The 26,707-nt window shown below is 41.0% G+C and overlaps 2 protein-coding genes across 6 annotated transcripts; one reads left to right on the top strand and one right to left on the bottom strand.

Moving 5' to 3' along the window:
• The first annotated feature begins 1,139 nt into the window (after positions 1-1,139).
• LOC112262910 (phytanoyl-CoA hydroxylase-interacting protein) lies at positions 1,140-16,519 on the top strand. 5 transcript variants are annotated; one of them, XM_024438756.2, is made up of 5 exons: positions 1,140-1,376; positions 11,153-11,329; positions 12,663-12,837; positions 15,240-15,357; positions 15,457-16,519. In XM_024438756.2, the coding sequence occupies exons 2-5, from the start codon at positions 11,162-11,164 to the stop codon at positions 15,998-16,000; spliced, it is 1,005 nt and encodes a 334-aa protein (XP_024294524.1). In that variant the 5' UTR covers positions 1,140-1,376; positions 11,153-11,161; the 3' UTR covers positions 16,001-16,519. The 5 variants fall into 5 exon arrangements, with proteins under 5 accessions (XP_024294524.1, XP_024294523.1, XP_024294522.1 ...); XM_024438755.1 differs by lacking the exon at positions 1,140-1,376 and adding an exon at positions 1,383-1,475; XM_024438754.1 differs by lacking the exon at positions 1,140-1,376 and adding an exon at positions 1,383-1,475 and having other exon boundaries at positions 11,150-11,329.
• Positions 16,520-22,136: 5,617 nt separating this feature from the next.
• gins4 (GINS complex subunit 4 (Sld5 homolog)) lies at positions 22,137-26,055 on the bottom strand. The gene is made up of 8 exons (XM_024440605.2): positions 25,736-26,055; positions 25,482-25,568; positions 25,273-25,386; positions 25,071-25,168; positions 24,849-24,937; positions 24,606-24,696; positions 23,544-23,648; positions 22,137-22,759 (listed from the first exon to the last, which is right to left on the bottom strand). Exons 1-7 carry the CDS (start codon positions 25,829-25,831, stop codon positions 23,552-23,554), a joined length of 672 nt encoding a protein of 223 aa, XP_024296373.1. The 5' UTR covers positions 25,832-26,055; the 3' UTR covers positions 22,137-22,759; positions 23,544-23,551.
• Positions 26,056-26,707: the final 652 nt, after the last annotated feature.

Here is a 26,707-nt window from a genome sequence, read left to right as displayed (position 1 = left end):
GCTTTTGCTGCTGCTGCTGTTGCTCCTGCCGCTGCTGCTTCTCCTACTGCACCTTGGGACGGCGACACTCCCCTGGAGTATATGCACAAACTCCCCCTCCTCCCACGTCCAGGAGTCTTGTGTCTTCGGCCGCCGTTGCTGCTCATTACCATGCCGCTTGGTCCTTGTTTGGTGGGTGATTCTGTAATGGTTTTCCTCCTCCTCTCCTCATAAGTTGTGTTGTGACCCTGCTCCCTCCCCCTGCTGCTCCAGCCCCCTCCATCTTGCCCTTGCATTGCTGGAATGTCTAATGATGAATGATTGCATTTTGATGGAATCAGTCAGTTGTGGCTGGCAAGTCTTATAAAATAGCCTGGGTGCTGGGTGATAACTCACACAGTCCAGTCCTGGGAAATCACAGAGTGTATCTTTAAATGAAGACAATGCTGCAGCAAACAGAGTATTTAGTCAACAATGCCCTAGAGAGAATGAACAGCTTTTATGAATGTCCAATATGCACTTATTCACCTCACCTAAGGCTGTCTACACATATTTTTCCAGATTCCATTTAGTCCTATGCTGTCTTTATGATTCAATGATCATATGTGTTATTTCAGCCTCAAACGGCCACATAATATAGGCCTGTGGCAATATCAGCCTTTACATTTGATTTCTTCAAAGGGTTAGGTTGCTCTTTCCACTTACAGCCGGACCAACAAACAATTTTTTGAGTATGCAAGCACATCTCTATCTTCAATAATATTTTTCTTTGCAGGCATCCAGTACCAGTCTCTTCCTGTCCTATGGATTACCAAGGGTGGAGGTACTGTGGAGGATGTCCATATCGTGTAACTCTGTGAGCTTTAGCACTGGACTACATGCATCCTCAGAACCCCCTCCATCCCCTCCTGGCATCATCGGATATACAGTATGAGTCTGTGTAGTCAGATGTAGGATGATTTCTCTGTCAGCTAGTGTCAGCTATGTAAAGCTGCTGTCCCTGTCCCATTAGAGGCATGCTCGTCAGTGACGTGTAATTGCGTTGCCATTTGTCAGCAAGTTGGTGCTGATGTCGGTGAATGGCTTATTCCAATTGCTCATGCACCTCAGTTGCAAATCTCTTGTTTGTGTTCTCAGCATCAGCAGTTGTTTCGCATTAGGCGATGCAGCTGTACAGCAGTCCAGTAAATATCTTTATCAGAGCCCAGCTAGAGGAGGAGAGAGAGGGAGGGAGCATGTGTGATAGAGAGAGAGAATGAGAGGGAACGAGAGAAGGAGAGAGGGAGAGTAGAGGAAGATCAAGTGAGAATAAGAGTAAGAGAAAAGGAGTGTTCATTTTACTTCCTAGTCGGTTTTCCTGGGGGAATCTATCAACGACTGCAGAAGAAAATAAAGGGGTAAAATATAATTTTATAGAATAGGATTTCTGCAGTCATCTTCTCTGGTTAAGGACCTATTGCATTTTGTTTGCATAGACACTCACCTACCGCACGGAGGTAAGGCTATATTTCCATCTGATTTCTCTTCAAGTCAGTCTCTTAATGCATCGAGTGTTCAGAAGGTAAACAACACCTATTGTAGAGCCACAGTAAATAGGATGACAGTTTGTTCATTTATATGCTGGAAATTGCATGCTCTTTTTTCCATGCTTATTACCAGGGCATTCTCCATTTACTGTTCGACACTATGTACTGTAGATACATTGATCCACTGATAATGTGAGTGTGCTTAGTGTTAGAATGCCTGTTTACATTTCTTATTATTGAGGTAGAAAGAATTCTTATATTATGCTATCAGGCAGTCTGTGTTTTTGCAGTTAGTGCATTATGTCAAGCCAATGATCTTGTAATAAACTGTTTTGAGTCTCAGCTGTGGTACAGGCATTTAGAATTTGCCCCAATGCAGGTGTGATTATCATCAGCCCATGTGTAGAGATCTGTCTATGACTGACAGTCATTAATAACCTGGCTGAAATATGTATTAAACAGTCACAATCACAAACGAGCTTTGAGAGATTACAAGAACCACTGTGCAAATAGGATCCTTTTTGTTGATAGCATAATGATTACCACAATTATCACACAATGATTACCACACAGTAATTACCACACAATGATTACCACACAGTGTTTACCATACAATGATTAGCACACAGTGATTACCACATAATGATTACCACACAATGATTACCACACAATGATTACCACACAGTAATTACCACACAATGATTACCACACAGTGTTTACCATACAATGATTAGCACACAGTGATTATCACATAATGATTACCACACAATGATTACCACACAGTGATTACCACACAATGATTACCACACAGTGATTACCACACAGTGATTACCACACAGTGATTACCACACAGTGATTACCACACAGTGATTCAGTGTAGAGTACACCATATGGTGTAGACAGAGGATACAGTTAATTTGAGATCACACAGTCCCTCTACCATGACCTGATGTGGAGCAGAAGGCACGCTAAACTTGCCTCTCTGTCGCTTCATTTCCTCAACCTCAGTCAACTGACTGTCACATATGTATGACCCTCCACCTTATAGGACACATCCCATGAATTGTATCTTATATGCACCTGATACCCACTATTCTAGTAGAAAAATGTCAAAGGCTGTGTTTACACAGGCAGACCAATTCTGATATTTTTTACACTAACTGATCTTTTCCCCAATCCCGTCAGATCTTTTCACAGCAGATCTTTTTCAGAGCTGATCTGATTGGTCAAAAGACCAATTAGTGAAAAAAATATCAGAATTGGTCTGCCTGTATGAATGCAGCCTTTGAGGCATGGAGCTGCTTACTGTGCGTACACTATTCATTTTTGGTGTATGCAGCAGCATTCATCACCACACTGTCACAGCACAGTGATAATGTATGCATCAGGGTTCTAGATCACTGGAGAATGAGAATGAGTAATATGCCCTTCACAGTTCCCACTGTGAACACATCACATATTTACATAACAAACAAATCTATGAGTCAAACTGTAAAATGTGTTACTATCAAAGACCAGAGGCAAGAATAATAATTATTATTATTATTATATTCAATTGCTTTACCCAAGTGTGGAATTGATCCATGTAGCTCAATAGTCTGTTTTCTTGCAGATCTAATTAGCTGATTATGGGCAATTAGATAGGGGAAAGACAGTGGAATGAAATCTCTCTCTATTTAGCATACTGATATATAATTAAGAGCTTAGGGAGGACTATTTAAATGATGTGGGGGACTTGCGTTTGAACTGTGTTCAGACATATTCAGTCAGAAAGTGGAGCAAGCACAACTGGAAATTAGGAGGCTTTGATGGTTTTCTCTATGAGAATCTCCTCTTGCCCCAAATTCTGTGTGTGTGAAAAGAGGGAGAGGAGCAGACAGGCAGGCAGCAGCTGGGTAACACAGGAGACCCAGGGAGGGAATGTGTGTGGTGCCACAGCCAGCTCCCTCATCCCTGGTGTGAACAAGCTAGCTCACACATTTCACAGCTCTGTGGCTTTAATGAGCTGCTGCCATCATGAGGTGGACCAGAACACAATGGCTCTTCAGGCCACATACAGTGCATAGTAGAGGGGGCTGGTAGGAGGAGCTATAGGAGGACAGGCACATTGTAAATAAGGGAATGGAATAAAAGGAACGGTATCAAACATATGGAAATCACATTTGACTCAGTTCTATTTATTCCATTCCAGTCATAACATTGAGTCCGTCCTCTTATAGCTCCTCCCACCAGCTCCCTCTGGTACACATAGGGCTGTTGCGGTGACCATATTACCGCCACACTGGCAGTCATGAGTCATAGTGTTCTATGTGACCATTTAGTCATGGTAATCTCTTATTCACTCTGGACATGTGTAAGTAGTACCCAACTCACTAATGATAGTCAGGGTGCTAATGGTCTGGTACTAAGGGCTCTATTGTCCCTCTAACCACTCTGACATCAATGCAAATACAATCTAAAATCACATTAAACACATCATCAAAATAGTAGGTGCTTTTAAAACATACCTCACCGTGATTGATCAATTTTAAAAAAGGTTGAAACTGAGTGGAAAACATGGAACTTGTGGATGTTGTTTCAAAGACTAACACAACTAAATGGACAGTGCTTTCTAACGTGATGATTAATTAAAAACAACTATATGCATATTAGAGCTTATGCAAATGCATAGGCCAAACAGTTGAAGCCGGAGGTTACGTGCACTTAGGTTGGAGTCATTAAAACTCATTTTACAACCACTCCACAAATTTATTGCGAACAAACTACAGTCTATTTAGTGCATGACACAAGTAATTTTTCCAACAATTGTTTAAAGACAGATTATTACACTTATAATTCACTGTATCACAATTCCAGTGGGTCAGAAGTTTATAGACACTAAGTTGACTGTGCATTTAAACAGCTTAGAAAATTCCAGAAAATGATGTCATGGCTTTAGACGCTTCTGATAGGCTAATTGACGTCATTTGAGTCAATTGAAGGTGGATATATTTCAAGACCTAACTTTAAACTCAGTGCCTCTTTGCTTGACATCATGGGAAAATCAAAAGAACTCAGCCAAGACCCCAGGAAAAAATTGTAGACCTCCACAAGTCTGGTTCATCCTTGGGAGCAATTTCCAAATGCCTGAAGGTACCATGTTCATCTGTACAAACAATAGTACTCAAGTATAAACACCATGGGACCACACAGTCGTCATACCGCTCAGGAAGGAGACGCGGTCTGTCTCCTAGAGATGAACGTACTTTGGTGCGAAAAGTGCAAATTAATCACAGAACAACAGCAAAGGACCTTGTGAAGATGGAGGAAACAAGTACAAAAGTATCTATATCCACAGTAAAACAAGTCCTATATTGACATAACCTGAAAGGCCGCTCAGCAAGGAAGATGCCACTGCTCCAAAACTGCCATAAAAAAAGCCGGGCTATGGTTTGCAACTGCACATGGGACAAAGATCGTACTTTTTGGAGAAATGTCCTCTGGTCTGACGAAACAAAAATATAACTGTTTGGCCATAAAGACCATTGTTATGTTTGGAGAGAAAAGGGGGAGGCTTGCAAGCCGAAGAACACCATCCCAACCGTGAAGCACGGGTGTGGCAGCATCATGTTGTGGGGGTGCTTTGCTGCAGGAGTGACTGGTGCACTTCACAAAATAGATGGCATCAGGAGGAAAGAAAATGATGTGGATATATTGAAGCATCATCTCAAGACATCAGTCAGGAAGTTAAAGCTTGGTCGCAAATCGGTCTTCCAAATGGACAATTACCCCAAGCATACTTCCAAGGTTGTGGCAAAATGGCTTAAGAACAAAGTCAAGGTATTGGACTGACCATCACAAGCCCTGACCTCAATCCTTTAGCATTTGTAGGCAGAACTGAAAAAGTGTTTGCGAGCAAGGAGGCCAACAAACCTGACTCATATACACCAGCTCTGTCAGGAGGAATGGGCCAGAATTCACCCAACTTATTGTGGGAAGCTTGTGGAAGGCTACCTGAAATATTTGACCCAAGTTAAACAATTTAAAGGCAATGCTACCAAATACTAATTGAGTGTATGTAAACTTCTGACCCACTGGGAATGTGATGAAAGAAATAAAAGTTGAAATAAATCCTTCTCTCTACTATTATTCTGACATTTCATATTCTTAAAATGAAGTGGTGATCATAACTGACCTAAGGCAGGGAATTGTTACTTGGATTAAATGTCAGGAATTGTGAAAAACTGAGTTTAAATGTATTTGGCTAATGTGTATGTAAACTTCAACTCTATATAAATGAGCCCAACCCTAAAAAACAGACAGAAAAAAAGAAATATTGATTAAGATATCTTTGGTACATAATTGGTCTAGCCTAAATTAAACTAATTCAGAGAGAGCCTACAATTATATTGCAGTTGTATTTGATTTTGAATAATAGGGCATAGTAACAAGGCATTGTTTATACTAAGCTGACACATTACCTTTAGCTACAGAATATCTCACCACTGTGCGTTTCCATCTTCTCCTCGCTCCTTCATTCCTTTTTCCAGCACGCAGTGTGAGGGGCTGTCAACAGTTCAATGAAATATGTGTCATGTTACTATGGATGTTCCCGGAGAGATTTCACTTGGATTCCTAAATTAAGCACGGGGTATCTGCAGGAACAGGGTTGGAGAGTCCATGGCATACAGAGTTTAGGATAAATATCACCTATCACACAACAAAATAACTGGAGTAGCTTACCTGACATGAGTGAAATGAACCGGTGGGAAAGTGACCTCTATTCGCTAATCGAGTGCATAAGGATGATATGTATTTTTTCTCTTGCCCCTGTTCCTGCCCATTTCATAATGGGCCATTCTGAATCTCAACAAATTTTACAAACAGTACTAGTCAAAAGTTTGGACACACCAACTCATTCCAGGTTTTTTCTTAATTTTTTACTATTTTCTACATTGTAGAATAATAGTGAAGACATCAAAACGATGGAATAACACACATGGAATCATGTAGTAACCAAAAAAGTGTTAAACAAATCAAAATGTATTTTAAATTTGAGATTCTTCAAAGTAGCCACCCTTTGCCTTGATGATAGCTTTGCACACTCTTGGCATTCTCTCAACCAGCTTCATGAGGTCGTCACCTGGAATGCATTTCAATTAAAAGTTAATTTGTGGAATTCCATTCCTTCTTAATGCATTTGAGCCAATCAGTTTTGTTGTGAGAAGGTAGGGGTGGTATACAGCCTTATTTGGTAGAAGACCAAGTTCATATTATGGCAAGAACAGCTCAAATAAGCAAAGAGAAAGAACAGTTCATCATTACTTTAAGACATGAAGTTCAGTCAATATGGAACATTTTAAGAATTTTGAAAATGTCTTCAAGTGCAGCCGCAAAGACCATCAATCACTATGATGAAATTGGCTCTCATGAGGACTGCCACAAGAAAGGAAGACCAAGAGTTACCTCTGCTGCAGAGGATTAGTTCATTAGAGTTAACTGCACCTCAGATTGCAGCCCAAATAAATTATTCACAGAATTCAAGTAACAGACACATCTCAACATCAACTGTTCAGAGGAGACTACGTGAATCAGGCCTTCATGGTTGGATTGCTGCAAAGAAACCACTACTAAAGGACACCAATAATAAGAAGGGACTTGCTTGGGCCAAGAAACATGAGCAATGGACATTAGACCTGTGGAAATCTGTCCTTTGGTCTGATGAGTCCAAATTTGAGATTTTTGGTTCTAACCGCAGTGTCTTTGTGAGACGCAGAGTAGGTGAACGGATGATCTCCGCATGTGTGGTTCCCACTGTGAAGCATGGCGGATGAGGTGTGAGGATGTGGGAGTGGCTGGTGACACTGTCAGTGATTTATTTAGAATTCAAGGCACACTTAACCAGCATGGCTACCACAGCATTCTGCAGTGATACGCCATCCCTTCTGATTTGTGCTTAGGGGGACTATCATTTGTTTTTCAACAGGACAATGACCCAACAGACCTCCAGTCTGTGTAAGGGCTATTTTACCTAGAAGAAGAGTGATGGAGTGCTGCATCAGATGACCTGGCCTCCACAATCACCCGACCTCAACCCAATTGAAATGGTTTGGGATGAGTTGGACCGCAGAGTGAAGGAAAAGCAGCCAACACGTGCTCAGCATATGTTGGAACTCCTTCAAGACTGTTGGAAAAGCATTCCAGGTGAAGCTGGTTGAGAGAATGCCAAGAGTGTGCAAAGCTGTCATCATGGCAAAATGTGGCTACTTTGAAGAATCTCAAATATAAAATGCACTTTTTTGGTTACTACATGTTTCCATATGTGTTATTTCATAGTTTTGATGTCTTCGATATTATTCGACAATGTAGAAAATTGTAAAAATAAAGAAAAACCCTTGAATGAGTAAGTGTGTCCAAACTTTTGACTTGTACTGTATTAGTAAAGACAAGATTAAATTGACAATAGTCTGATGGGTGAAAATATCATCACTTGATCAGAGAATAGCATGTGCACCCTGAGGTAAGGAACAGACGACAAGCTTTTTTTGCGACTTTCTCAAATCATCAATAGCCTAGTAGCTTCATGCAGGCCATTTATTTTTTTATTTCTAAAGCGTTCTTTTGTATCATTCAAAACTAAAGTTACCAAATAACTCTAAATCTAGTTTTTTGGTCCTGTTTCAAATTATCAGGTTTATTCTCACCATAGGGGCTTCATATGAGCACTCGCTCCAGAATGGGAAAAATATCCTTTCTATTTTATTCAGCTAAGTTCAACTAGATTCTTCTTCCTATAAAATCATATAATATACAGTAAAATAATGGTACAGGACTTATAATGTTTATTGTATGCTAAATGAACAAGCCTACGGCCTATGGCATGGCAGAATAACATTCAGTAGTCCAACTCATATTCTGTTCTTCTGAAATAGATTTATTGTGATGGTGTATATTCAATTGATTTATTAGACTATTTTCAAATGTAGATTTTTCAAAGGCGCACGACAGAGGCTTGTATGCGGCTTGTATGCGTGGAGGCCTGGAGACACTATAGGTGTTTATGTTAATTAACAGTAAATTACCGTGAAACCAGCAGTCTTTAGCATGACAATACCCGGCTGACAATATTTAATGACCGCCTCAGCCCTAGGTAAGCAGATGCACTACAGGACCAGGCAGTATGTACACCCATGTGTGACACAGTGAACCTCACATACTGTAAACCACACACGCAGTCTCTCCACCATCCACTCACTGTAACATCCACTCTCACTAATAAACAAATATCACACAATATAACAGAGATGCTGTCTGTACTACTACTGTTTATTGCTAGCCGCATACTGCTGAGCATCAAACTGTTACAGCACATGTTACATGTGTCTGTTCTTATAATCAGGGAAATGGGCCATATGTCATTTTGTACCAAGCTATTGGCATTATGAGATGGGAGAAAAATAGGACATGGAAGGTAAAGAAGGATGACAGAGATACAAAAAAAGATACATTATATTCTAAGTGTAAGGCATGGATATAAAGATGAACTGAACAACTTCTCATTTCGATGATTAATATTTAATCCAACTGCTAGGTCTGCATAAAACTTAATTACATCAAAGGCTAGTTCAAAGACAACTCGGGAACATACAGGAAACCCAATAACCTTTCCCCAGGTCAAGGATCCTGGTGAGGAGACATTAACATTTATATCATTATATAATGATAATTCCTCTCAGGAATTACTGAGGGTGAAAACATACAACTGAAAAGAAGCCAGTAGAGTGGAGTTCACAAGTTGATGCCTTCCCTGCCTGTCTTTCATACTCACAGCATCCAGGACCGGAGAGGGAGATAATTGTTTTTACCCTGGAAGGCACATCAATGGCATCATCAATTCAGGAGAGGGAATGTGACAGCTAATCAAAAACAATAGGCTAACCCACAGATTACACACACTCCAGTCTTCAAGGCTATGTTCACCAGCCTGAATCCCCTGGCTGTTATGGGCAAATAAATAAGACCATACATAGATAACCTTATCCTGTCAATTCACGGTTTTTCTATTTCTTCCAACACGTCACATGCCATATCCCCTGAGTTGCACTCGTTCTGCTTGCTCAGCTTTCATAGTGCTCTGAGCACCATAGGAAATACATTCAATCAGAGATGACATCCAACTTAGAAAATAAAAGTTTGATTCAATTTTACTCAGAAGTTCTGTTAAAGGCCCAGTGCAGTCAAAAACGTGATTTTCTTGTTTTATGCCGTGCATTCGGAAAGTATTCACACCCCTTGCCTTTATCCACATTTTGTTACATTACAGCCTTATTCTAAAATGGATTTTAAAAAAAAGAAATGTCATCATGAACCTACACACAATACCCCAGAATCACAAAGTGAAAACAGGTTTATAGAAATGTTTGCAAATTTATGAAAATAAATAACAAAAATACCTTATTTACGTAAGTATTCAGAGCCTTTGGTATAAGACTCGAAATTAAGCTCAGGTGCATCCTGTTTCCATTGATCATCCTTCAGATGTTTCTACAACTTGGAGTCCACCTGTGGTAAATTCAATTGATTGGACATGATTTGGAAAGGCACACACCTGTCTATATAAGGTCCCACAGTTGACAGGGCATGTCCGAGCAAAAACCAAGCCATGAGGTCTAAGAAATTGTCCGTAGAGTTCCGAGAGAGGATTGTGTGGGCACAATGGGCTGCCTGGTTGCCTGGTGACATCACCAGGAGGTAAATTAGTTAAATAGATCAATAAGAAAGAGAGTTTCAAACCTCTCTGCCAATAACAGCTAGTTTTCAGTTTTCCCCTCCCCACACCCCTCCCAGACAGTCCTTGCAAAATCCTTGCTTGAGAAATTGCTCTTTACTAAGATGTTTTTATTTTTACCATTTTGATTGAAAACAATCACAGGAGGGTACTTAATTGTTACCCAGAAATGATTTGATATTGGACCTTTAAGCATTGGACCTTTAAGCTCTGACTGTAGGACCATTTCCTTAGACTTGCAGATGAGGTAATGTAAAATTAGAGGGTTGAACATGGTGGCCGATGCTGCCTGGTTGCCAGGCGACTGCTGTTGGTGGATTATGAAATAAGGAGAACCTGCAGAGACTAGTCAATTGGCTGTGGACGTAATATAGGGTTGTATATTGTGATGAAGGAAAATCCAGTGGAGGGCGAAAGAGGGTGGGAGGAGAGAAAGAGAAGGGCAGCAAATACAGCAGAGGAGAGGAGATGTGGCCACAGACAGGTCCCCTAACTAAAGGTTAATTGAATTTGGTCTGAGGCATGTTCCGTAGCTGGCAGTGTCATTGTTGTCTAATCTTTCCATCTTGGTGTTTTAGCACAGTATTTGTCCCAGCCCTCTATGCATGACGAGGAAGTTGAGAAAGTGAAACTAATCTAACAGTCAATACATCCAATCGTGATTCATTGATTAGTATTAAAAGTCACAATGGATTTAGAATGATCAAAAATAGCTTGAAAGGAAGGAATTGAGATTGGACATGGGAAAATATTGCAACGTAGCTATTTCACTGGAGGTTTTTTTTATTCTATAAAATGTTCTCAGTCCTGTACCTATAAGTCTTTATCACAATGTTACAATCTGATCCCATCTGATCTCCTTTTTCTTCTTGTTCAGCAGCTAACAACCATGGAGACAGCCCTTTCCACCCCCCATAATATCCAGATCTGTGAGGTGACCTGCGACTCCTTCCGCATCGGCTGGAACATGACCCCTGAGGATACTGCCAAGGCCACACACTTCTTCATTGACCTCAGCCGCAAGGAGGGCGGGGATCCCAACCGCTTCAAGCACAGGGTCTGTCTGACAGACTGTCACTGCTTTTCTCCCTCATAAAACCTTCCCTGCCCCCCATCCTTCCCCCTTAACTTAATGACCATTACCATCATGACTCTGACTCCCACTGTCTAGAGCCATGTTTTTACGTCATTCCATCCTGTTCTCCAATAAAAGACATTTCACTACAACATGGGATGTTATTGGGATATATTTTGATATAACCAGAGATGGCCTTGCATGAGACAGTGTCTGTGCAGTGTCTATTGTGTGCTGCAAAACAGCTTCGGGCAAGCAGCTCATTGTCACATTTCTTTCCTCTTCAATGGCTAAAAACTGACACAGCCTAAAAACTGCAGCTCTGTTCTCTTCGCTATGAACTGTGATTTTATTCCAGACCAATCGCTGAACTGAGCTACTCTACACTACCCATAATTTCCTTTTATTTTCTTAACATGTTGGGGGTAAAAAATATATAGGCTTAGCTAATTGCAATCATTATATAAAATACAAGAATGTTTGAAATAGAAAATGAAGTGACCGTTATTTACAATGGGATCCTTCCTAACAGACAGAAATTATGCATTTGCAGCAGATTCAATTGCCTTACTGTTGGAAGGACCTATGGCTATTATTTGAGGTAATCTCTTATCTTGTGTCAGAGGGAGAATTTGAATGATTGAAATAAAAGATGTCATGCTCAGTCATCCCAAAATGGGTGCTTCTGAGCTTTACTTATCTCTACACCTATTCTATCCACACGTTAGATACTTGATTACCTACTTTGGTAAGGTTCTCTATTTATTGTCATTTCTATCTCATTTCTAAGTCCTTTCCATATTTCACACATTTGAGTCAGCAATGCAAGGTATTCATTTTTCTTCATTTCTGATCAGTTAATGTCCTGGATTTGTTCTGTGCTGAATATACTTTTGTCTTATTCTCCCCTCAGCCTTTACAAAAGCTCCTGACTTCCGTTGTCCAGAGCTGTGCCGAGTACTTGATTGGAAGCGTGTTTCTATCACTCAGGAATCAAATTGACACAAACAAATTTGCACCAGGGTAGTTGCCATGGATACGTGGCCCCTCTGAGGTTGTTGCAATTAGTTCTGAGCTTGTTGCGTCTTAGAGCCCCTGGCCAAAACAAAGCCACTAATTTGGTTAGATATACAGCAGCTTAGCTAGACCAGTTTGTACCACAATATGTGGCAGAAATGTAAAATTCACGAGTATGATTACATAATAAGCATTTAGAAACTACCGAAAATGGCATTTGTATCAATGAATTGCTGTACTCTTGTAATTCAACTAATGAGTCACTTGAATTAACATGTATCCTTGTTTCACCCATTAGGATGTGCCCACCAAATTGGTGGCCAAGGCGGTGCCCTTACCCATGGCAGTGAGAGGCCATTGGTTCCTGAGCCCGCGGACAGAGTACTGTGTTGCTGTGCAGACAGCAGTAAGACAGGCAGATGGAGAGTACCTGGTGTCTGACTGGAGCCAGGTGGTAGAGTTCTGCACAGGGGGTATGTCTGCCAGATCCCTACATTTGTTTAAGTTATTTTTTTTTGTTTTTAAAGTGGCTTTGAGATTGTACTTGGTATGAAAAGCACTATATAAAATAAATCTATTATTATTTTTATAGAAGTACAAAGGCCCGACTCTAGCCTTTAAGCAAGATTTAGTTGGGGGGCACCCCACCTCGCGGCAAAACATTTTAATGGCACCCCTCTTGCCGGTGAAGAGAAAAAACTCAGTTTTATAAGTACATTTCCTGCAATTCTACACATTTTGCCAAGGGGCGTAGAGAAAATGTTGCAGATTTACAGAAAGTTTTCGGCAATTCCACACATTTTGCCATGGGACGGAGAGAGAACTTTTGCCATTTTAAAGTAATGACTTTTGCCATGTTTATCCAGCAGCACACCACCGTACGTCCCACTGCTGGCATGCTTCTGAAGCTAAGCAGGGTTGGTCCTGGTTGGGAGACCAGATACTGCTGGAGTTGATGTTCGAGGGCCAGTAGGAGGCACTCTAGCTCAATGATTGGGGACATTGCTCTGTGTAGGGTGCCGTCTTTTCGATAAGACGTTAAACGGGTGTTATGACTCTCTGTGGTCAATAAAGATCCAATGGCACTTATTGTAGACTAGGGGTGTTAACCCTGGTGTCCTGGCTAAATTCACAATGTGTCAATCATACCATCATGGTCAACTAATCATCCACAGCATCCAATTGGCTCATTAATCTCCCCTCCTCTGCCCTGTAACTATTCCCCAAGTCGTTTCTGTAAATGAGAATGTGTTCTCAGTCAACTTACCTGGTTAAACAAATAAAAATATGATCCGAGTGAGAATGACTGACAAAATCAATGGGGGCCCCATGGAGGTCAGGGCCCGTGGACACATGCCCTGGGTGACTAGTCAATATTTGGCCATGATTACTACAAGTTTATTACTACAAGTCAAAACATTGTTAGCTGACATGGCTAATTAAGTGACTGTCAGTGACTGACATAACAAGAGAAAAACTGCTGATCCACAACCAAATTTAGAAAATGCACATGGTGTATTCTACTATTCTTACTCTCAATAATAAGTTGAGACCCCGACTGGGGTCCATATACACTACCATTCAAAAGTTTGGAGTCACTTAGAAATGTCCTTGTTTTTGAAAGAAATCTAATTTTCTGTCCATTAAAATAACATCAAAATGATCAGAAATACAATGTAGACATTGTTAATGTTGTAAATGGCTATTGTAGCTAGAAACAGCTGATATTTAATGGAATATCTACATAGGCATACAGAGGCCCATTATCAGCAACCATCACTCCTGTGTTCCAATGGCACGTTGTGTTAGCTAATCCAAGTTTAAAAGGCTAATTGGTCATTAGAAAACCCTTTTGCAATTATGTTAGCACAGCTGAAACTGCTGTTCTAATTAAAGAAGCAATAAAACTGACCTTCTTTAGACTAGTTGAGTATTCAGAGCATCAGCCTTTGTTGGTTCGATTACAGGCTCAAAATGGCCAGAAACAAATAACTTTCTTCTGAAACTGGTCAGTCTATTCTTATTCTGTGAAATGAAGGCTATTCCATGTGAGAAATTGCCAAGAATCTGAAGATCTGGTACGACTCTGTGTACTACTCCCTTCATAGAACAGCGTAAACTGGCTCTAACCAGAATAGAAAGAGGAGTGGAAGGCCCCGGTGCACAACTGAGCAAGAGTACATTACATCAGTCAGGAAGCTAAAGCTTGGTCGCAAATGGGTCTTCCAAATGGACAATGACCCCAAGCATACTTCCAAAGTTGTGGGAAATTGACTTAAGGACAACAAAGTCAACGTATTGGAGTGGCCATCACAAAGCCCTGACCTCAATCCTATAGAACATTTGTGGGCAGACCTGAAAAAGCGTGTGTGAGCAAGGAGGCCTACAAACCTGACTCAGTTACTCCAGCTCTGTCATGAGGAATGTGCCAAAATTCACCCAACTTATTGTGGGAAGCTTGTGGAAGGCTACCTGAAACGTTTGACCCAAGTTAAACAATTTAAAGGCAATGCTACCAAATACTAATTGAGTGTATGTACACTTCTGACCCACTGGGGATGTGATGAAAGAAACAAAATCTGAAATAAATTTCTCTCTCTAATGTTATTCTGACATTTCACATTCTTAAAATGAAGTGGTGATCCAAACTGACCTAAGACATGGCATTATTACTAGGATTAAATGTCAGGAATTGTGAAAAACTGAGTTTATATGTATTTGGCTAACGTGTATGGGGGACTTCCGACTTCAACTATATATACAGTATTTATATACACACAATATAACCAGCTTTAGAGTATAGATTCAATTGAATTTGCCCAAAAAAAGGATTTGAAGCAGGAACTTCATAACTGACAGTTGTTGTTTGACACAGATTATGCCATGGACCACCTCAAACAGCTCCTTGGCAAAGCGAAGGGTTCTGCTGGAAGATTGCTAAGGTTCTCTGTATTTTATCGCAACCAGCACCCTGATTATTTTCAATATGTCAGGTCAGTTCCACACAATTCTCTGTCAATACACACAGGTATATATGGATGTGCTGTGAAGTTCAATAACAAAACTTACAAGTGTTTCTCCTCTTCTGTTAGAACTGAGTGTGGGGGGCTGATGCGCCCAGCCATGAAAGACAATAGTGGAAGCCATGGCTCTCCTATCAACAGCAAACTGCAGGGAGTCTTCCTCAGTTGCAACACTGAGTTTGACACAGGTCTTCCTCCAAACGACTCCCCCTACGGCCCCCTGCGTTTCCAGATCCCGGCCGGGAACCTGCTGAATCGCAACACTAATCTTTACTTTGCTGACTTCTACTGTATGTACACAGCCTATCACTATGTGGTGTTGGTACTGGCCCCTGCTGGCTCAGAGGGGGATAACTTCTGCCATACCAGTCTCCCCCTGCTGGACTTGTCCGCCAACCCCTTCCTGACATACATCCCCTCTCAAAGGCAAGAGGAAGAGTCCTTGTTCTGCCACGCCAGTGATGTCATCCTGGAGGTGCTGTACACAGAGCCGATACATCTGGAGCAGGGCAGTGTGGTGAAGATCAGTGGCCACCACCAGATGAGCCAGACGACGGCCAACGCCAAGAAGGACCCCAGCTGCAAGGTGTGCAACATCAGTGTGGGCCGCTGAGAGAACGGGCTGGACTGACAGGCTTTAGAGAACAGTGAGGATTTGTGTAGGCATAGATGTAGAGAAATGTGCAGAGCGATTTCATCTATCTCATAGTGTAAGGTAAAGTAACACAACTGGGACAGCCCATCTCTTGGGTTATGTGCATGCTGGCTGCCCCATCCCTCTCCGTCGCTACTAGTATTCAAAATCTCCAAAATCATCAATCATCATGTGGACCAAAAGAAAGGCACGATAGATTATGGGCTTACAGTTTGATACAGAGGACCATATGTTTGAGATCCTCCATTGCTAGAGGAAGCTGTGATGTACACATTGTGTAACACTGCATTTGTCAAATAACATTTCATATGATATATATTCGTATGATATTTCCATCTTTTCCTTACAGTACCTGTTGGTCTTAGATGATTCCAATATTTCTTGTACGTTAAAACACACTGTCAACTGAATTACTATTTGAAAATGTTCAAACATTGTTATTGAGTCAATGCTTATGATAAGTGAATAATAAAGATTTGAATTGACTGTAGGATGTCATTTGGTCAAAAAGAGAATGCCCCAAACCAATGCCCACAACAGATGTGTCATGATTCCTGTGATCAGACATTACTAATGTGTCATGATTCCTGTGATCAGACATTATTTAGTCAGCCACCAACCACAACAGATGTGTCATGATTCCTGTGATCAGACATTAATCATGTGTCATGATTCCTGTGATCAGACATTATTTAGTCAGCCACCAATTGTGCAAGTTCTCCCACTTAAAAAGATGAGGGAGGCATGTAATTTTCATCATAGGTACACTTCAACTATGACAGACAAAATGAGAAAAAAAATCCAGAAAATCACATTGTAGGATTTTTAATACATTTATTTGCAAATTATGGTGGAAAATAAGTATTTGGTCACCTACAAACAAGCAAGATTTCTGGCTCTCACAGACCTGTTACTTCTTCTTTAAGAGGCTCCTCTGTCCTCCACTCGTTAACTGTATTAATGGCACCTGTTTGAACTTGTTATCAGTATAAAAGACACCTGTCCACAACCTCAAACAGTCACACTCCAAACTCCACTATGGCCAACACACCAGAAAAAAAATTGTAGACCTGCACCAGGCTGGGAAGACTGAATCTGCAATAGGTAAGCAGCTTGGTTTGAAGAAATCAACTGTGGGAGCAATTATTAGGAAATGGAAGACATACAAGACCACTGATAATCTCCCTCGATCTAGGGCTCCACGCAAGATCTCACCCCGTGGGGTCAAAATAATCACAAGAACGGTGAGAAAAAATCCCAGAACCACACGGGGGGAACTAGTGAATGACCTGCAGAGAGCTGGGACCAACGTAACAAAGCCTACCATCAGTAACACACTACGCCGCCAGGGACTCAAATCCTGCAGTGCCAGATGTGTCCCCCTGTTAAGCCAGCACATGTCCAGGCCAGTCTGAAGTTTGCTAGAGAGCATTTGGAGGATCCAGAAGAAGATTGGGAGAATGTCATATGGTCAGATGAAACCAAAATATAACTTTTTGGTAAAAACTCAACTCGTCGTGTTTGGAGGACAAAGAATGCTGAGTTGCATCCAAAGAACACCATACCTACCTTGAAGCATGGATGTGGAAACATCATGCTTTGGGGCTGTTTTTCTGCAAAGGGACCAGGATGACTGATCCGTATGAAGGAAAGAATGAATGGGGCCATGTATCGTGAGATTTTGAGTGAAAACCTCCTTCCATCAGCAAGGGCATTGAAGATGAAACGTGGCTGGGTCTTTCAGCATGACAATGATCCCAAAATCACCGCCCGGGCAACGAAGGAGTGGCTTCGTAAGAAGCATTTCAAGGTCCTGGAGTGGCCTAGCCAGTCTCCAGATCTCAACCCCATAGAAAATCTTTGGAGGGAGTTGAAAGTCTGTGTTGCCCAGCAACAGCCCCAAAACATCACTGCTCTAGAGGAGATCTGCATGGAGGAATGGGCCAAAATACCAGCAACAGTGTGTGAACACCTTGTGAAGACTTACAGAAAACGTTTGACCTCTGTCATTGCCAACAAAGGGTATATAACAAAGTATTGAGATAAACTTTTGTTATTGACCAAATACTTATTTTCCACCATAATTTGCAAATAAATTCATAAAAAAATCGTACACTGTGATTTTCTGTATTTTTTTCTTCTCATTTTGTCTGTCATAGTTGAAGTGTACCTATGATGAAAATTACAGGCCTCTCATCTTTTTAAGTGGGAGAACTTGCACAATTGGTGGCTGACTAAATACTTTTTGAACCACTGTATATGCAACTGCACAGGTCAGGTTTCCAGATGAGATGTTGTGGCATATACTACACCAGGTGGCTAAAATCTGTCTGGAAGACCATGAAATCACTGATTTGGCAATGTGTGAGCCCTTCTCTTTCAGCTGTTAAAACTTGGTAAGTCAAAAAGAAGTCAACCTATAATTATTATGATCAAATTATTTAGTCTTTTAAGGACATAATTTCAGCCACGCCACACTGGTATGGCATAAAGCAGGGTTCCCCAACTGAATTTGGCCCGCTGGTGGTTTTAACTGGTGATGTGATGAAAATATATCACTTTCGAAATTCTTCAGAAAAAACAAGTGATGATTTTCTCTGTAAAACCCGCCTATGTCTATCTCTTCTGAATGTATTGCTTTAGGAACATATCATTTCCCCCCAACAAAACTATCTCACGCACACAGTATTACTCAATGACCTAGTTATTTAGAAGAGGATGAGCTGCAGTTCCCCATACTGTGACGCTGATGCAATTACTACCCTTGGTTGATTATCTTTTCAATGAGCCGTAAAGAACCCTGAGCTGATGATATTGAGTCAACCAGATGTAGCCTAATAATGTGTTGTGGCATGTACTGCAGCTAACCTCTGTCTCAAAGACCATGAGCTCACTGGTATGGCAGAGTGAGCCCTTCTCTTTCAGCTGTTAAAATTAGTAAGCTAAGAAGAAGCCAACCTATCATTATTATCATCAAATAATTCAGTCTTTGAAGGACATCATTCCAGCCACGCCACCCCGGTATGACTTATAGCAGGGTTCCCCAACTGAATTTGGCCTGCGAGTGGTTTTATTTGGAAAAAATACAAATTAAAAAATTCATTTTTTTGTGGAATTTGTATTGTTGGACATACGACTGTAAAACCCACAGGAAATTAGCTCCAAGTGATTTTAACTTAAGGAATCTGTTACCAAGTATTCCCATGCATAACAGAGAGACGTGATTGTATGCAAATGTAAGCAAGGTTTGAAATGATTCTGTTTTAGTCAAACATATCTGATTTGGCTTCTTGCAGTCAATTTGCAGTCTACAAATGATTTGTAATTACGTTTTCCGGTCCCCCGACCATCCTGTCATGAAAAAACGGATTGCGGCTGAATCTATTTGATGATCCCTGGCTCATAGTATTAAAGTTTAATAGTTCAACTAGTGATGTAATGAAAATATATCACTTTAGAAATGCTTCAGAAAAAAACAAATGATGCAACACACTACCTTCCTATAAAAACCACACTATGTCTATCTCTTCAGAAGGTTTTGCTTAGGGACATATCATTTCCCCAACAAAACTATCTCACGCACACAGTATTACTCAATGACCTAGTTATTTAGAAGAGGATGAGCTGCAGTTCCCCATACTGTGACGCTGATGCAATTACAACCCTTGGTTGATTATCTTTCCAATGAGCCGTAAAGAACCCTGAGCTGATGATATTGAATCAACCAGATGTAGCCTAATAACCGGAAAAACCATGACTACTAAAAGCTGAGATATTAAACATGACCCATTCTAACTTGCATTGGCAAAGCAAGTAACATATTGTCCAGAATACAAAGTGTTCTGTTTGGGGCAAATCCAAAATGAAACATTACTGAGTAGCACTGTCCATATTTTCAAGTATACTGGTGGCTGCATCACGTTATGGATATGCTTGTAATCATTAAGGGCATGATTTTTTTCAGGTTTAAAAAAAACAGAATGGCACTGTGCACAGGCAAAATGCTAGAGGTCTAGTTCTGTCTGCTTTCTACCAGACACTGGGAGATGAATCCACCTTTATTTCAGCAGCACAAAAACCTAAAAAGACAGGGCCAAATCTACACTGAAGTTGCTTACCAAGAAGACAGTGAATGTTCCTGAGTGGCTGAGTTACAGTTTTGACTTACACTGAGTGTACAAACCATTAAGAACGCCTTCCTAATATTGAGTTGCACGCCCTTTTTCCCTCAGAACAGCCTCAATTCGTTGAGGCATGAACCCTACAAGGTGTCGAAAGCGTTCCACAGGGATGCTGGCCTTGCTGACTAAAATGCTTTCCACAGTTGGGTCAAGTATGCTGGATGTCCTCTGGGTGGTGGACCACTCTTGATAGTGTGAAAAACCCAGCAGTGTTGCAGTTCTTGACACACTCAAACCGGTGTGCCTAGCACCTAATACCATACCCCATTCAAAGGTACTTAAATCTTTCATCTTATACATTCACCAGCTGAATGGCACACATACACAATCCATGTCTCAAGTGTCTCGAGGCTTAAAAATCCTTCTTTAACTTGTCTCCTCCCCTGATTAAAGTGGATTTAACAGGTGACATAAATAAGGGATCATAGCTTTAACCTGGATTCACCTGGTCAGTCTGTGTCATAGAATGTTTTGGAGACTCAGTGTAAATCTATTTGAAAATCTATGGAGACCTAAAAATGGTTGTCTAGCAATGATCAACAACCAATTTGACAGAAAATAATGGGCTAATGTTGCACAATCCAGGTGTGGCAAGCTCTGATAGACTTACCCAGAAAGACTCACAGCTGTAATTCCTGCCAAAGGTACTTCTATAAAGTATTGACTCAGGGGTGTGAATACTTATGTAAATGAGACATTTCTGCATTTAATTTTCCAAAAATGTGCTAACATTTTCAAAAAACATGTTTTCACATTGTCATTATGGGGTATTGTTAAACCATTTTGAATTCCGGCTGTAACACAACAAAATGTGGAATAAGCGAAGAGGTATGAATACTTCCTGAAGGTACTGTACAGTACATAGTTTGTATGTGCATGACCTTTCATAAATGATCACACAACTGAGATGTTTTTACAGATGCATAGAAAGAGAGGGATTCTGGGCGTCATTGGATGTATGTAAGATTAATGCATGTAATGATGCAGGCGTGTTCTTCTCACCTACAAACAGCTTGTGTCTTTGTGGACCGTTGGTGCACAGCTTATGGCTGATCAACCATTATTTACTAGGGGGCAACGTGAGACAAGGTCCTATTCCTCAAGACTTAACCTCTTAAATGTAACTGAAAATGTATTCTACGTAATCCCCAAAAGTAATGATTTATCATGAGAGGGCCATAAAGGTTCAAATCTCACCTTTCTGGTAAAAATAGTTAGGTGTAGTCAGTTGAGGGCACAAGCTCAAATACACAATACAAATATGATACATTTCCTATATCACAAAACTGTGCATAAGACTTGAAATGACTTGTACTTTTTCTAACTATAGTATAACTGTAAAATACATATTTAGTGTTAGAGAAAGTGTACATATTTTCTAAAGGTCTCTCTTGATCTAAACATCTACCCCCATCACTGTGAACATCTCAAGAGCTCTAGCTTGGCTTCCAGAACTTGTTAGGAACTCACCTTTCATCTCATATTAATCTTGTCCATCTATGACAAACAGAAATCTATGAATTACTTTAGATTGCTGGCTATAAACCGACCTCTGAATGTGCTACAGCGACGAATCCCCTCTCCTGCTGCGTTACGATGTAAGGATTCCAGGAATATGCATTGTTAGCGGCTGTGACGTAGGGTTCAGGCAGGAGTTGACAGTCGGAAGACCAAATTAAATGGTAGGAGGGATATCCCAGCTTCAAGTGGTGTCAGATTTCTTATCATGCTTCACAAAGGCAGAAGAGACATACTCCTATGCGTGAGAAATCAGGGCTACCGCTCAATGCAAGCCATTTTGTGTCCACATATCGATTTAAGCGATCGGAACCGGCACCAGAAACACACAGGTCCCCAAAACAGGGGACTTGACATCATACCATGGAGTCAAAGTATTAATATCAGTCTGTCTATAAACATAAATCTACATCTTTATTTCTATTGGTCTAAGCAATTCACACACCCAGATTTAAATAGACCACATCATTAGACCAAGGCAGCAACAGCACGCTAAATACAAATTCATGTATGGCAATGGAATGCTTGCAACGTGGTTGTAAAGCAAGAGTATTCTCACATATAATTGCAAATGGCAATTATATGTGTACACTGTACATGACCACTGAGACATTCTCTACACCATTCAAATCACATTTATTGTACAAGCAACAAACACACTCACTATATTTGTTTGTGCCACTCAACCTTATAATGTACATGTAGATAACATTATTGTATTCCTGTCATCCTCAAGTCTCTCTCACTTATAGCCTCCTATATATCCAATGATCACCATTACAACTCAAAGCAGGCTTCATGTGAGAGATATGAGTGTCCTCAGGTACGTAAATCAGTAACATATTTAAAAGACAATCCAGTTCATGCCCGGCTCCTGAAGAGTTGGTAGTCCACAAATAACGCCCATATAGCCCTCCTCAATGTACTTCAATCAATATAGGCAATGTTCAATGAAGGGAGTCAGTGTTCCTCTGGTCATCAGCCATCACAAGTGGAACTGAACAAAGGACAGAGGGACCTAAAACAGACCAAATAGAGTATGCCTATGTTATTACAGAGACAGATCTGCAAACGTGCTAACATAATATACTGCCTTTTGTGTTGCAGTTCAGAGGCAAATTGCCGCATTGTTATGTTGGTAATGCGTTGTTCAAGCAAACGTTCTAAGAGAGAGAATCCAACTTGGTTACCTGCCAAGAGACCATGTTCAGGGCAAAAAGCAAAGGCTGAATGGCGGGGATCTATGTATTTCAGAACTACACTGTACGTTCCATGTGTGGAACCTAACCTCTTGGTTTAAACTGAGCTTTTTTGTTTAATTTCTGTTTGTAAGTTTGTTTAAAATGTATGTATTGAGAGATGCAATGATGGTGATGGGGTGAGAGAAGCACTGAGCGGGAAGAGGAAAATGGTGTATGGGTGTGTATATGTGTGTGTGCGTGCGTGTATGTATGTGTGTGTATATGCATGGGTATATGTATGTGTGTGTATGTATGTGTATATATATGCACGTAGATATGTGTAAGTGGGTGCTGTTTTTCTTGTTTTTGTTCTGTGTGCTTTGTCTCTGTTGTTGTATCTCTTAATATGGGTGAAAATTGTGAAATTCCAATAAAAATACTGTTACAAAAAAAAAGCAAAGGCTAAAAATTAAAATGATGACAGTACAAAGCAGTCTATTACGTAAGATTTGGATTGGAATCATGCACACTCCAACATATTTTAAAAACACAGTATGGATGTGTGTGTGTGTGTCATAGATTAGATATGAGGGAAATCAGTGTGGCCTATTAGTTGAGTACCTTGACAGTTAAATTAGCTGTACTGCTCCACTTGAAACCAGAGGTGCTATAGTGCGATACCGCATCAGATGCTGAGAACCCTCGTCAAGATCCACAACATACTCTCTGAAAGAAAATGGACAAAAAATGTCAAATAGTAAAAGACCAGGAATATCAATAAATAACAAAACAATGTCTGTGGAGTACGCTGGTATATTCTTGCAGATAGTAACAGTAAATAGAAAACACATATACAGTTGCTTGCGAAAGTATTCACCCCCCTTTGCATTTTTCCTATGTATTACCTTACAACCTGGAATTAAAATAGATTTTTGGGGGGTTTGTATCATTTGATTTACACAACATGCCTACCACTTTGAAGTATTTGTTATTGTGAAACAAACAAGAAAACTTGAGCGTGCAGAAAGTCAATACTTTGTAGAGACACCTTTTGTAGCAATTACAGCTGCAAGTCTCTTGGGGTATGTCTTTATAAGCTAGCTACTGGAATTTTTCCCCATTCTTCAAGGCAAAACTGCTCCAGCTCCTTCAAGTTAGATGGGTTCCACTGGTGTACAGCAATCTTTAAGTCATACCGCAGATTCTCAATTGAATTGAGGTCTGGGCTTTGACTCGGCTATTCCAAGACATATAAACGTTTCCCCTTAAATCACTCGCATGTTGCATTAGCAGTATGCTTAGGATCATTGTCCTGCTAGAAGGTGAACCTCCGTCCCAATCTCAAATCTCTGGAAGACTGAAACAGGTTTCCCTCAAGAATTTCCCTGTATTTAGCACCATCCATCATTCCTTCAATTCTGACCAGTTTCCCAGACCCTGCCAATGAAAAACATCCCCACAGCATGATGCTGCCACCAGACAGTTTTGGTGGGCGGCCTTCTCTTGGTAGGTTTGTTGTGGTACCATATTCTTAAAAAATAATAATATTTGATTTAAATGGTGCTCCTTGATACTTCATCATCAAAATGAGATGGTAGTAAGCCTTTCCAAATAAAAATGGAGCTGCTCTCGTGAAGCTGTAGCACCCATCAATCAGTCCAATGCTCATATATGATACTGTACCTCTGGTCGTCTGTCTCAGGTTCCACCAAGATGTTTTCCTGTCTCGCCCTCACACGCAGGAACACAAAGGAGTCCAGACAGGGCTCTGGCACTGGGTACACATCATTACACATGGGAGTTAATCATGTGGCATGTGAATACAATGCTTCCATCTATGCACATTAAACATTATGCCACTGATATTTTTTACAAGCAGCCCATCAGAATATTGTTTATAGTAAATAATACCTTGCCAGGCCTCACCTGCTTTTAGCATATCCACTGTCTGTAGATTTGGGGGCATGTGTTTCAGAGCTACAGCCTTCAGATAGGTCTCTGTGTTGGCCAGATATCTGAATGGAAGAGATGGAACACAGCACATACGATAGTAATAATGGAAGTAAATAAGACATTCAAACAACGCACAGACTTTCGTCCAGCTACAGTCATTATAACCACAAACGGCAACGTCAACAAAACACTCACTCTTTGGCAAAGGCAAACTCCTCTGGAGACAGGAATGAAGCATCTCCCTCCGCTCGAGATTTCTCTTTCTCCAGGACATGAGGGAAAAACTTCTCAATCTACATAGGTAACAAAGGACCAGAGAGAACGGTGTCAGTCCGAGCGTTGATTTATAGTCCCTCTCATAAGAACATCATCAAACACCATGCTGGGATGTTGTTACCTTTTGGAGGCGAGAGCGGAGGTAGCTGCTGAGGACATAGCGAATCCTGTCAATCTCCATGCGGTGGACACTGGCTTTCATATCACCCTTCCTAACCCGCTGCAGATTGGCCTCCTGTCAACAGAATCACACAAGGTAGTAGTCCTGTTATTATTACTGGAACCTTCATGCTCACAGAGACACAGCTGCTGCACACCACCACCATTTACCATGTGAGTCAGCTGCTCCATCACACACTCCACCCTCTCTGACTTGTTCTCCAGAAGCTCAGGAGAGAACTTCTCATTCAGCCAAGCCTGGGGACAGAGGAGCACACACACGCACGCACACACTTTATGATAGAGTAGCGGCAGTGACAAGGTCTTTTTTTGTATTGACAGGATCTGTGCATTGCAAAACATGTGTGTCTGGCTACAGTATAGTGAACATTGCTAGCTAGCTAGTTAGTTAGTTAGTTATCTACCTCTTCCAGTTTCCTAATCAGTTCCGATGGAGTCATCACATCTTCTTGGCCGTCATCTCCTCCGCTCATGTCGCTGGCATCATGATCATCAGACATCGCATCCGAAATGATTGCTCTTCAGCGGACTTGCTTAGTCTACAATAATTATTCAACGGCAGACCAGAAAACGTTGGTACTCTGCTGAACTACGAATAATGTTAACATTCTACATTACAACTACAAATTGCAATACTGTAAAGCTCGATTTCGACAGCACAACACAGAAACAACAAACAAAAACCACACACTTCCGGTTAAAGTTCGCGCCAACGGAATACAACGCGTGAAGGCGTCGGAGACATTCAAACGTGCGCAACAAACGCGCAGTGTTTGGTTTACGCCTACAGTAAATACAATACAAGTATTATTTGCAAAACTATGTTTATTTCAGCTCAGGCATTGCCCTGTGCTAGAGACATATGAAATATTCAATTTAATGAACAGTAGTTTACTTTCCATGGATCAAGTGCTATGTTGGTGGTTGAAGATATCCCTCTAGTGGTGTGGGGGCTGTGCTTTGGCAAAGTGGGTGGGGTTATATCCTTCCTGTTTGGCCCTGTCTGGGGGTGTCCTCGGGTTGGGCCCACAGTGTCTCCTGACCCCTCCTGTCTCAGCCTCCAGTATTTATGCTGCAGTAGTTAATGTGTTCAGGGGCTAGGGTCAGTTTGTTATATCTGGAGTACCTCTCCTGTCCTATTCGGTGTCCTGTGTGAATCTAAGTGTGCGTTCTCTAATTCTCTCTTTCTCTCTCTCTCTCTCGGAGGACCTGAGCCCTAGGACCATGCCCCAGGACTACCTGACATGATGACTCCTTGCTGTCCCCAGTCCACCTGACCGTGCTGCTGCTCCAGTTTCAACTGTTCTGCCTTATTATTATACGACCATGCTGGTCATTTATGAACATTTGAACATCTTGGCCATGTTCTGTTATAA

The sequence above is a fragment of the Oncorhynchus tshawytscha genome, linkage group LG12, assembly GCF_018296145.1.
Source record: "Oncorhynchus tshawytscha isolate Ot180627B linkage group LG12, Otsh_v2.0, whole genome shotgun sequence".
Taxonomy (NCBI): domain Eukaryota; kingdom Metazoa; phylum Chordata; class Actinopteri; order Salmoniformes; family Salmonidae; genus Oncorhynchus; species Oncorhynchus tshawytscha.
The sequence above is the reverse complement of the archived record's forward strand: the minus strand, read 5'-3'. Positions and strand labels throughout refer to the sequence as shown.

Excerpts from the sequence above, each read along its gene's own strand:
- LOC112262910 (XM_024438756.2), top strand. The coding sequence starts at position 11,162 with ATGGAGACAGCCCTTTCCACCCCCCATAATATCCAGATCTGTGAGGTG. Across the intron at positions 11,330-12,662 it reads CCAACCGCTTCAAGCACAGG|GATGTGCCCACCAAATTGGT; the intron begins GTCTGTCTGACA and ends TTCACCCATTAG. Across the intron at positions 12,838-15,239 it reads GGTAGAGTTCTGCACAGGGG|ATTATGCCATGGACCACCTC; the intron begins GTATGTCTGCCA and ends TGTTTGACACAG.
- gins4 (XM_024440605.2), bottom strand. The coding sequence starts at position 25,831 with ATGTCTGATGATCATGATGCCAGCGACATGAGCGGAGGAGATGACGGC. Across the intron at positions 24,938-25,070 it reads GAGTTTGCCTTTGCCAAAGA|ATATCTGGCCAACACAGAGA; the intron begins GTGAGTGTTTTG and ends TCTTCCATTCAG. Across the intron at positions 24,697-24,848 it reads AGTGGATATGCTAAAAGCAG|TGCCAGAGCCCTGTCTGGAC; the intron begins GTGAGGCCTGGC and ends ATGTGTACCCAG.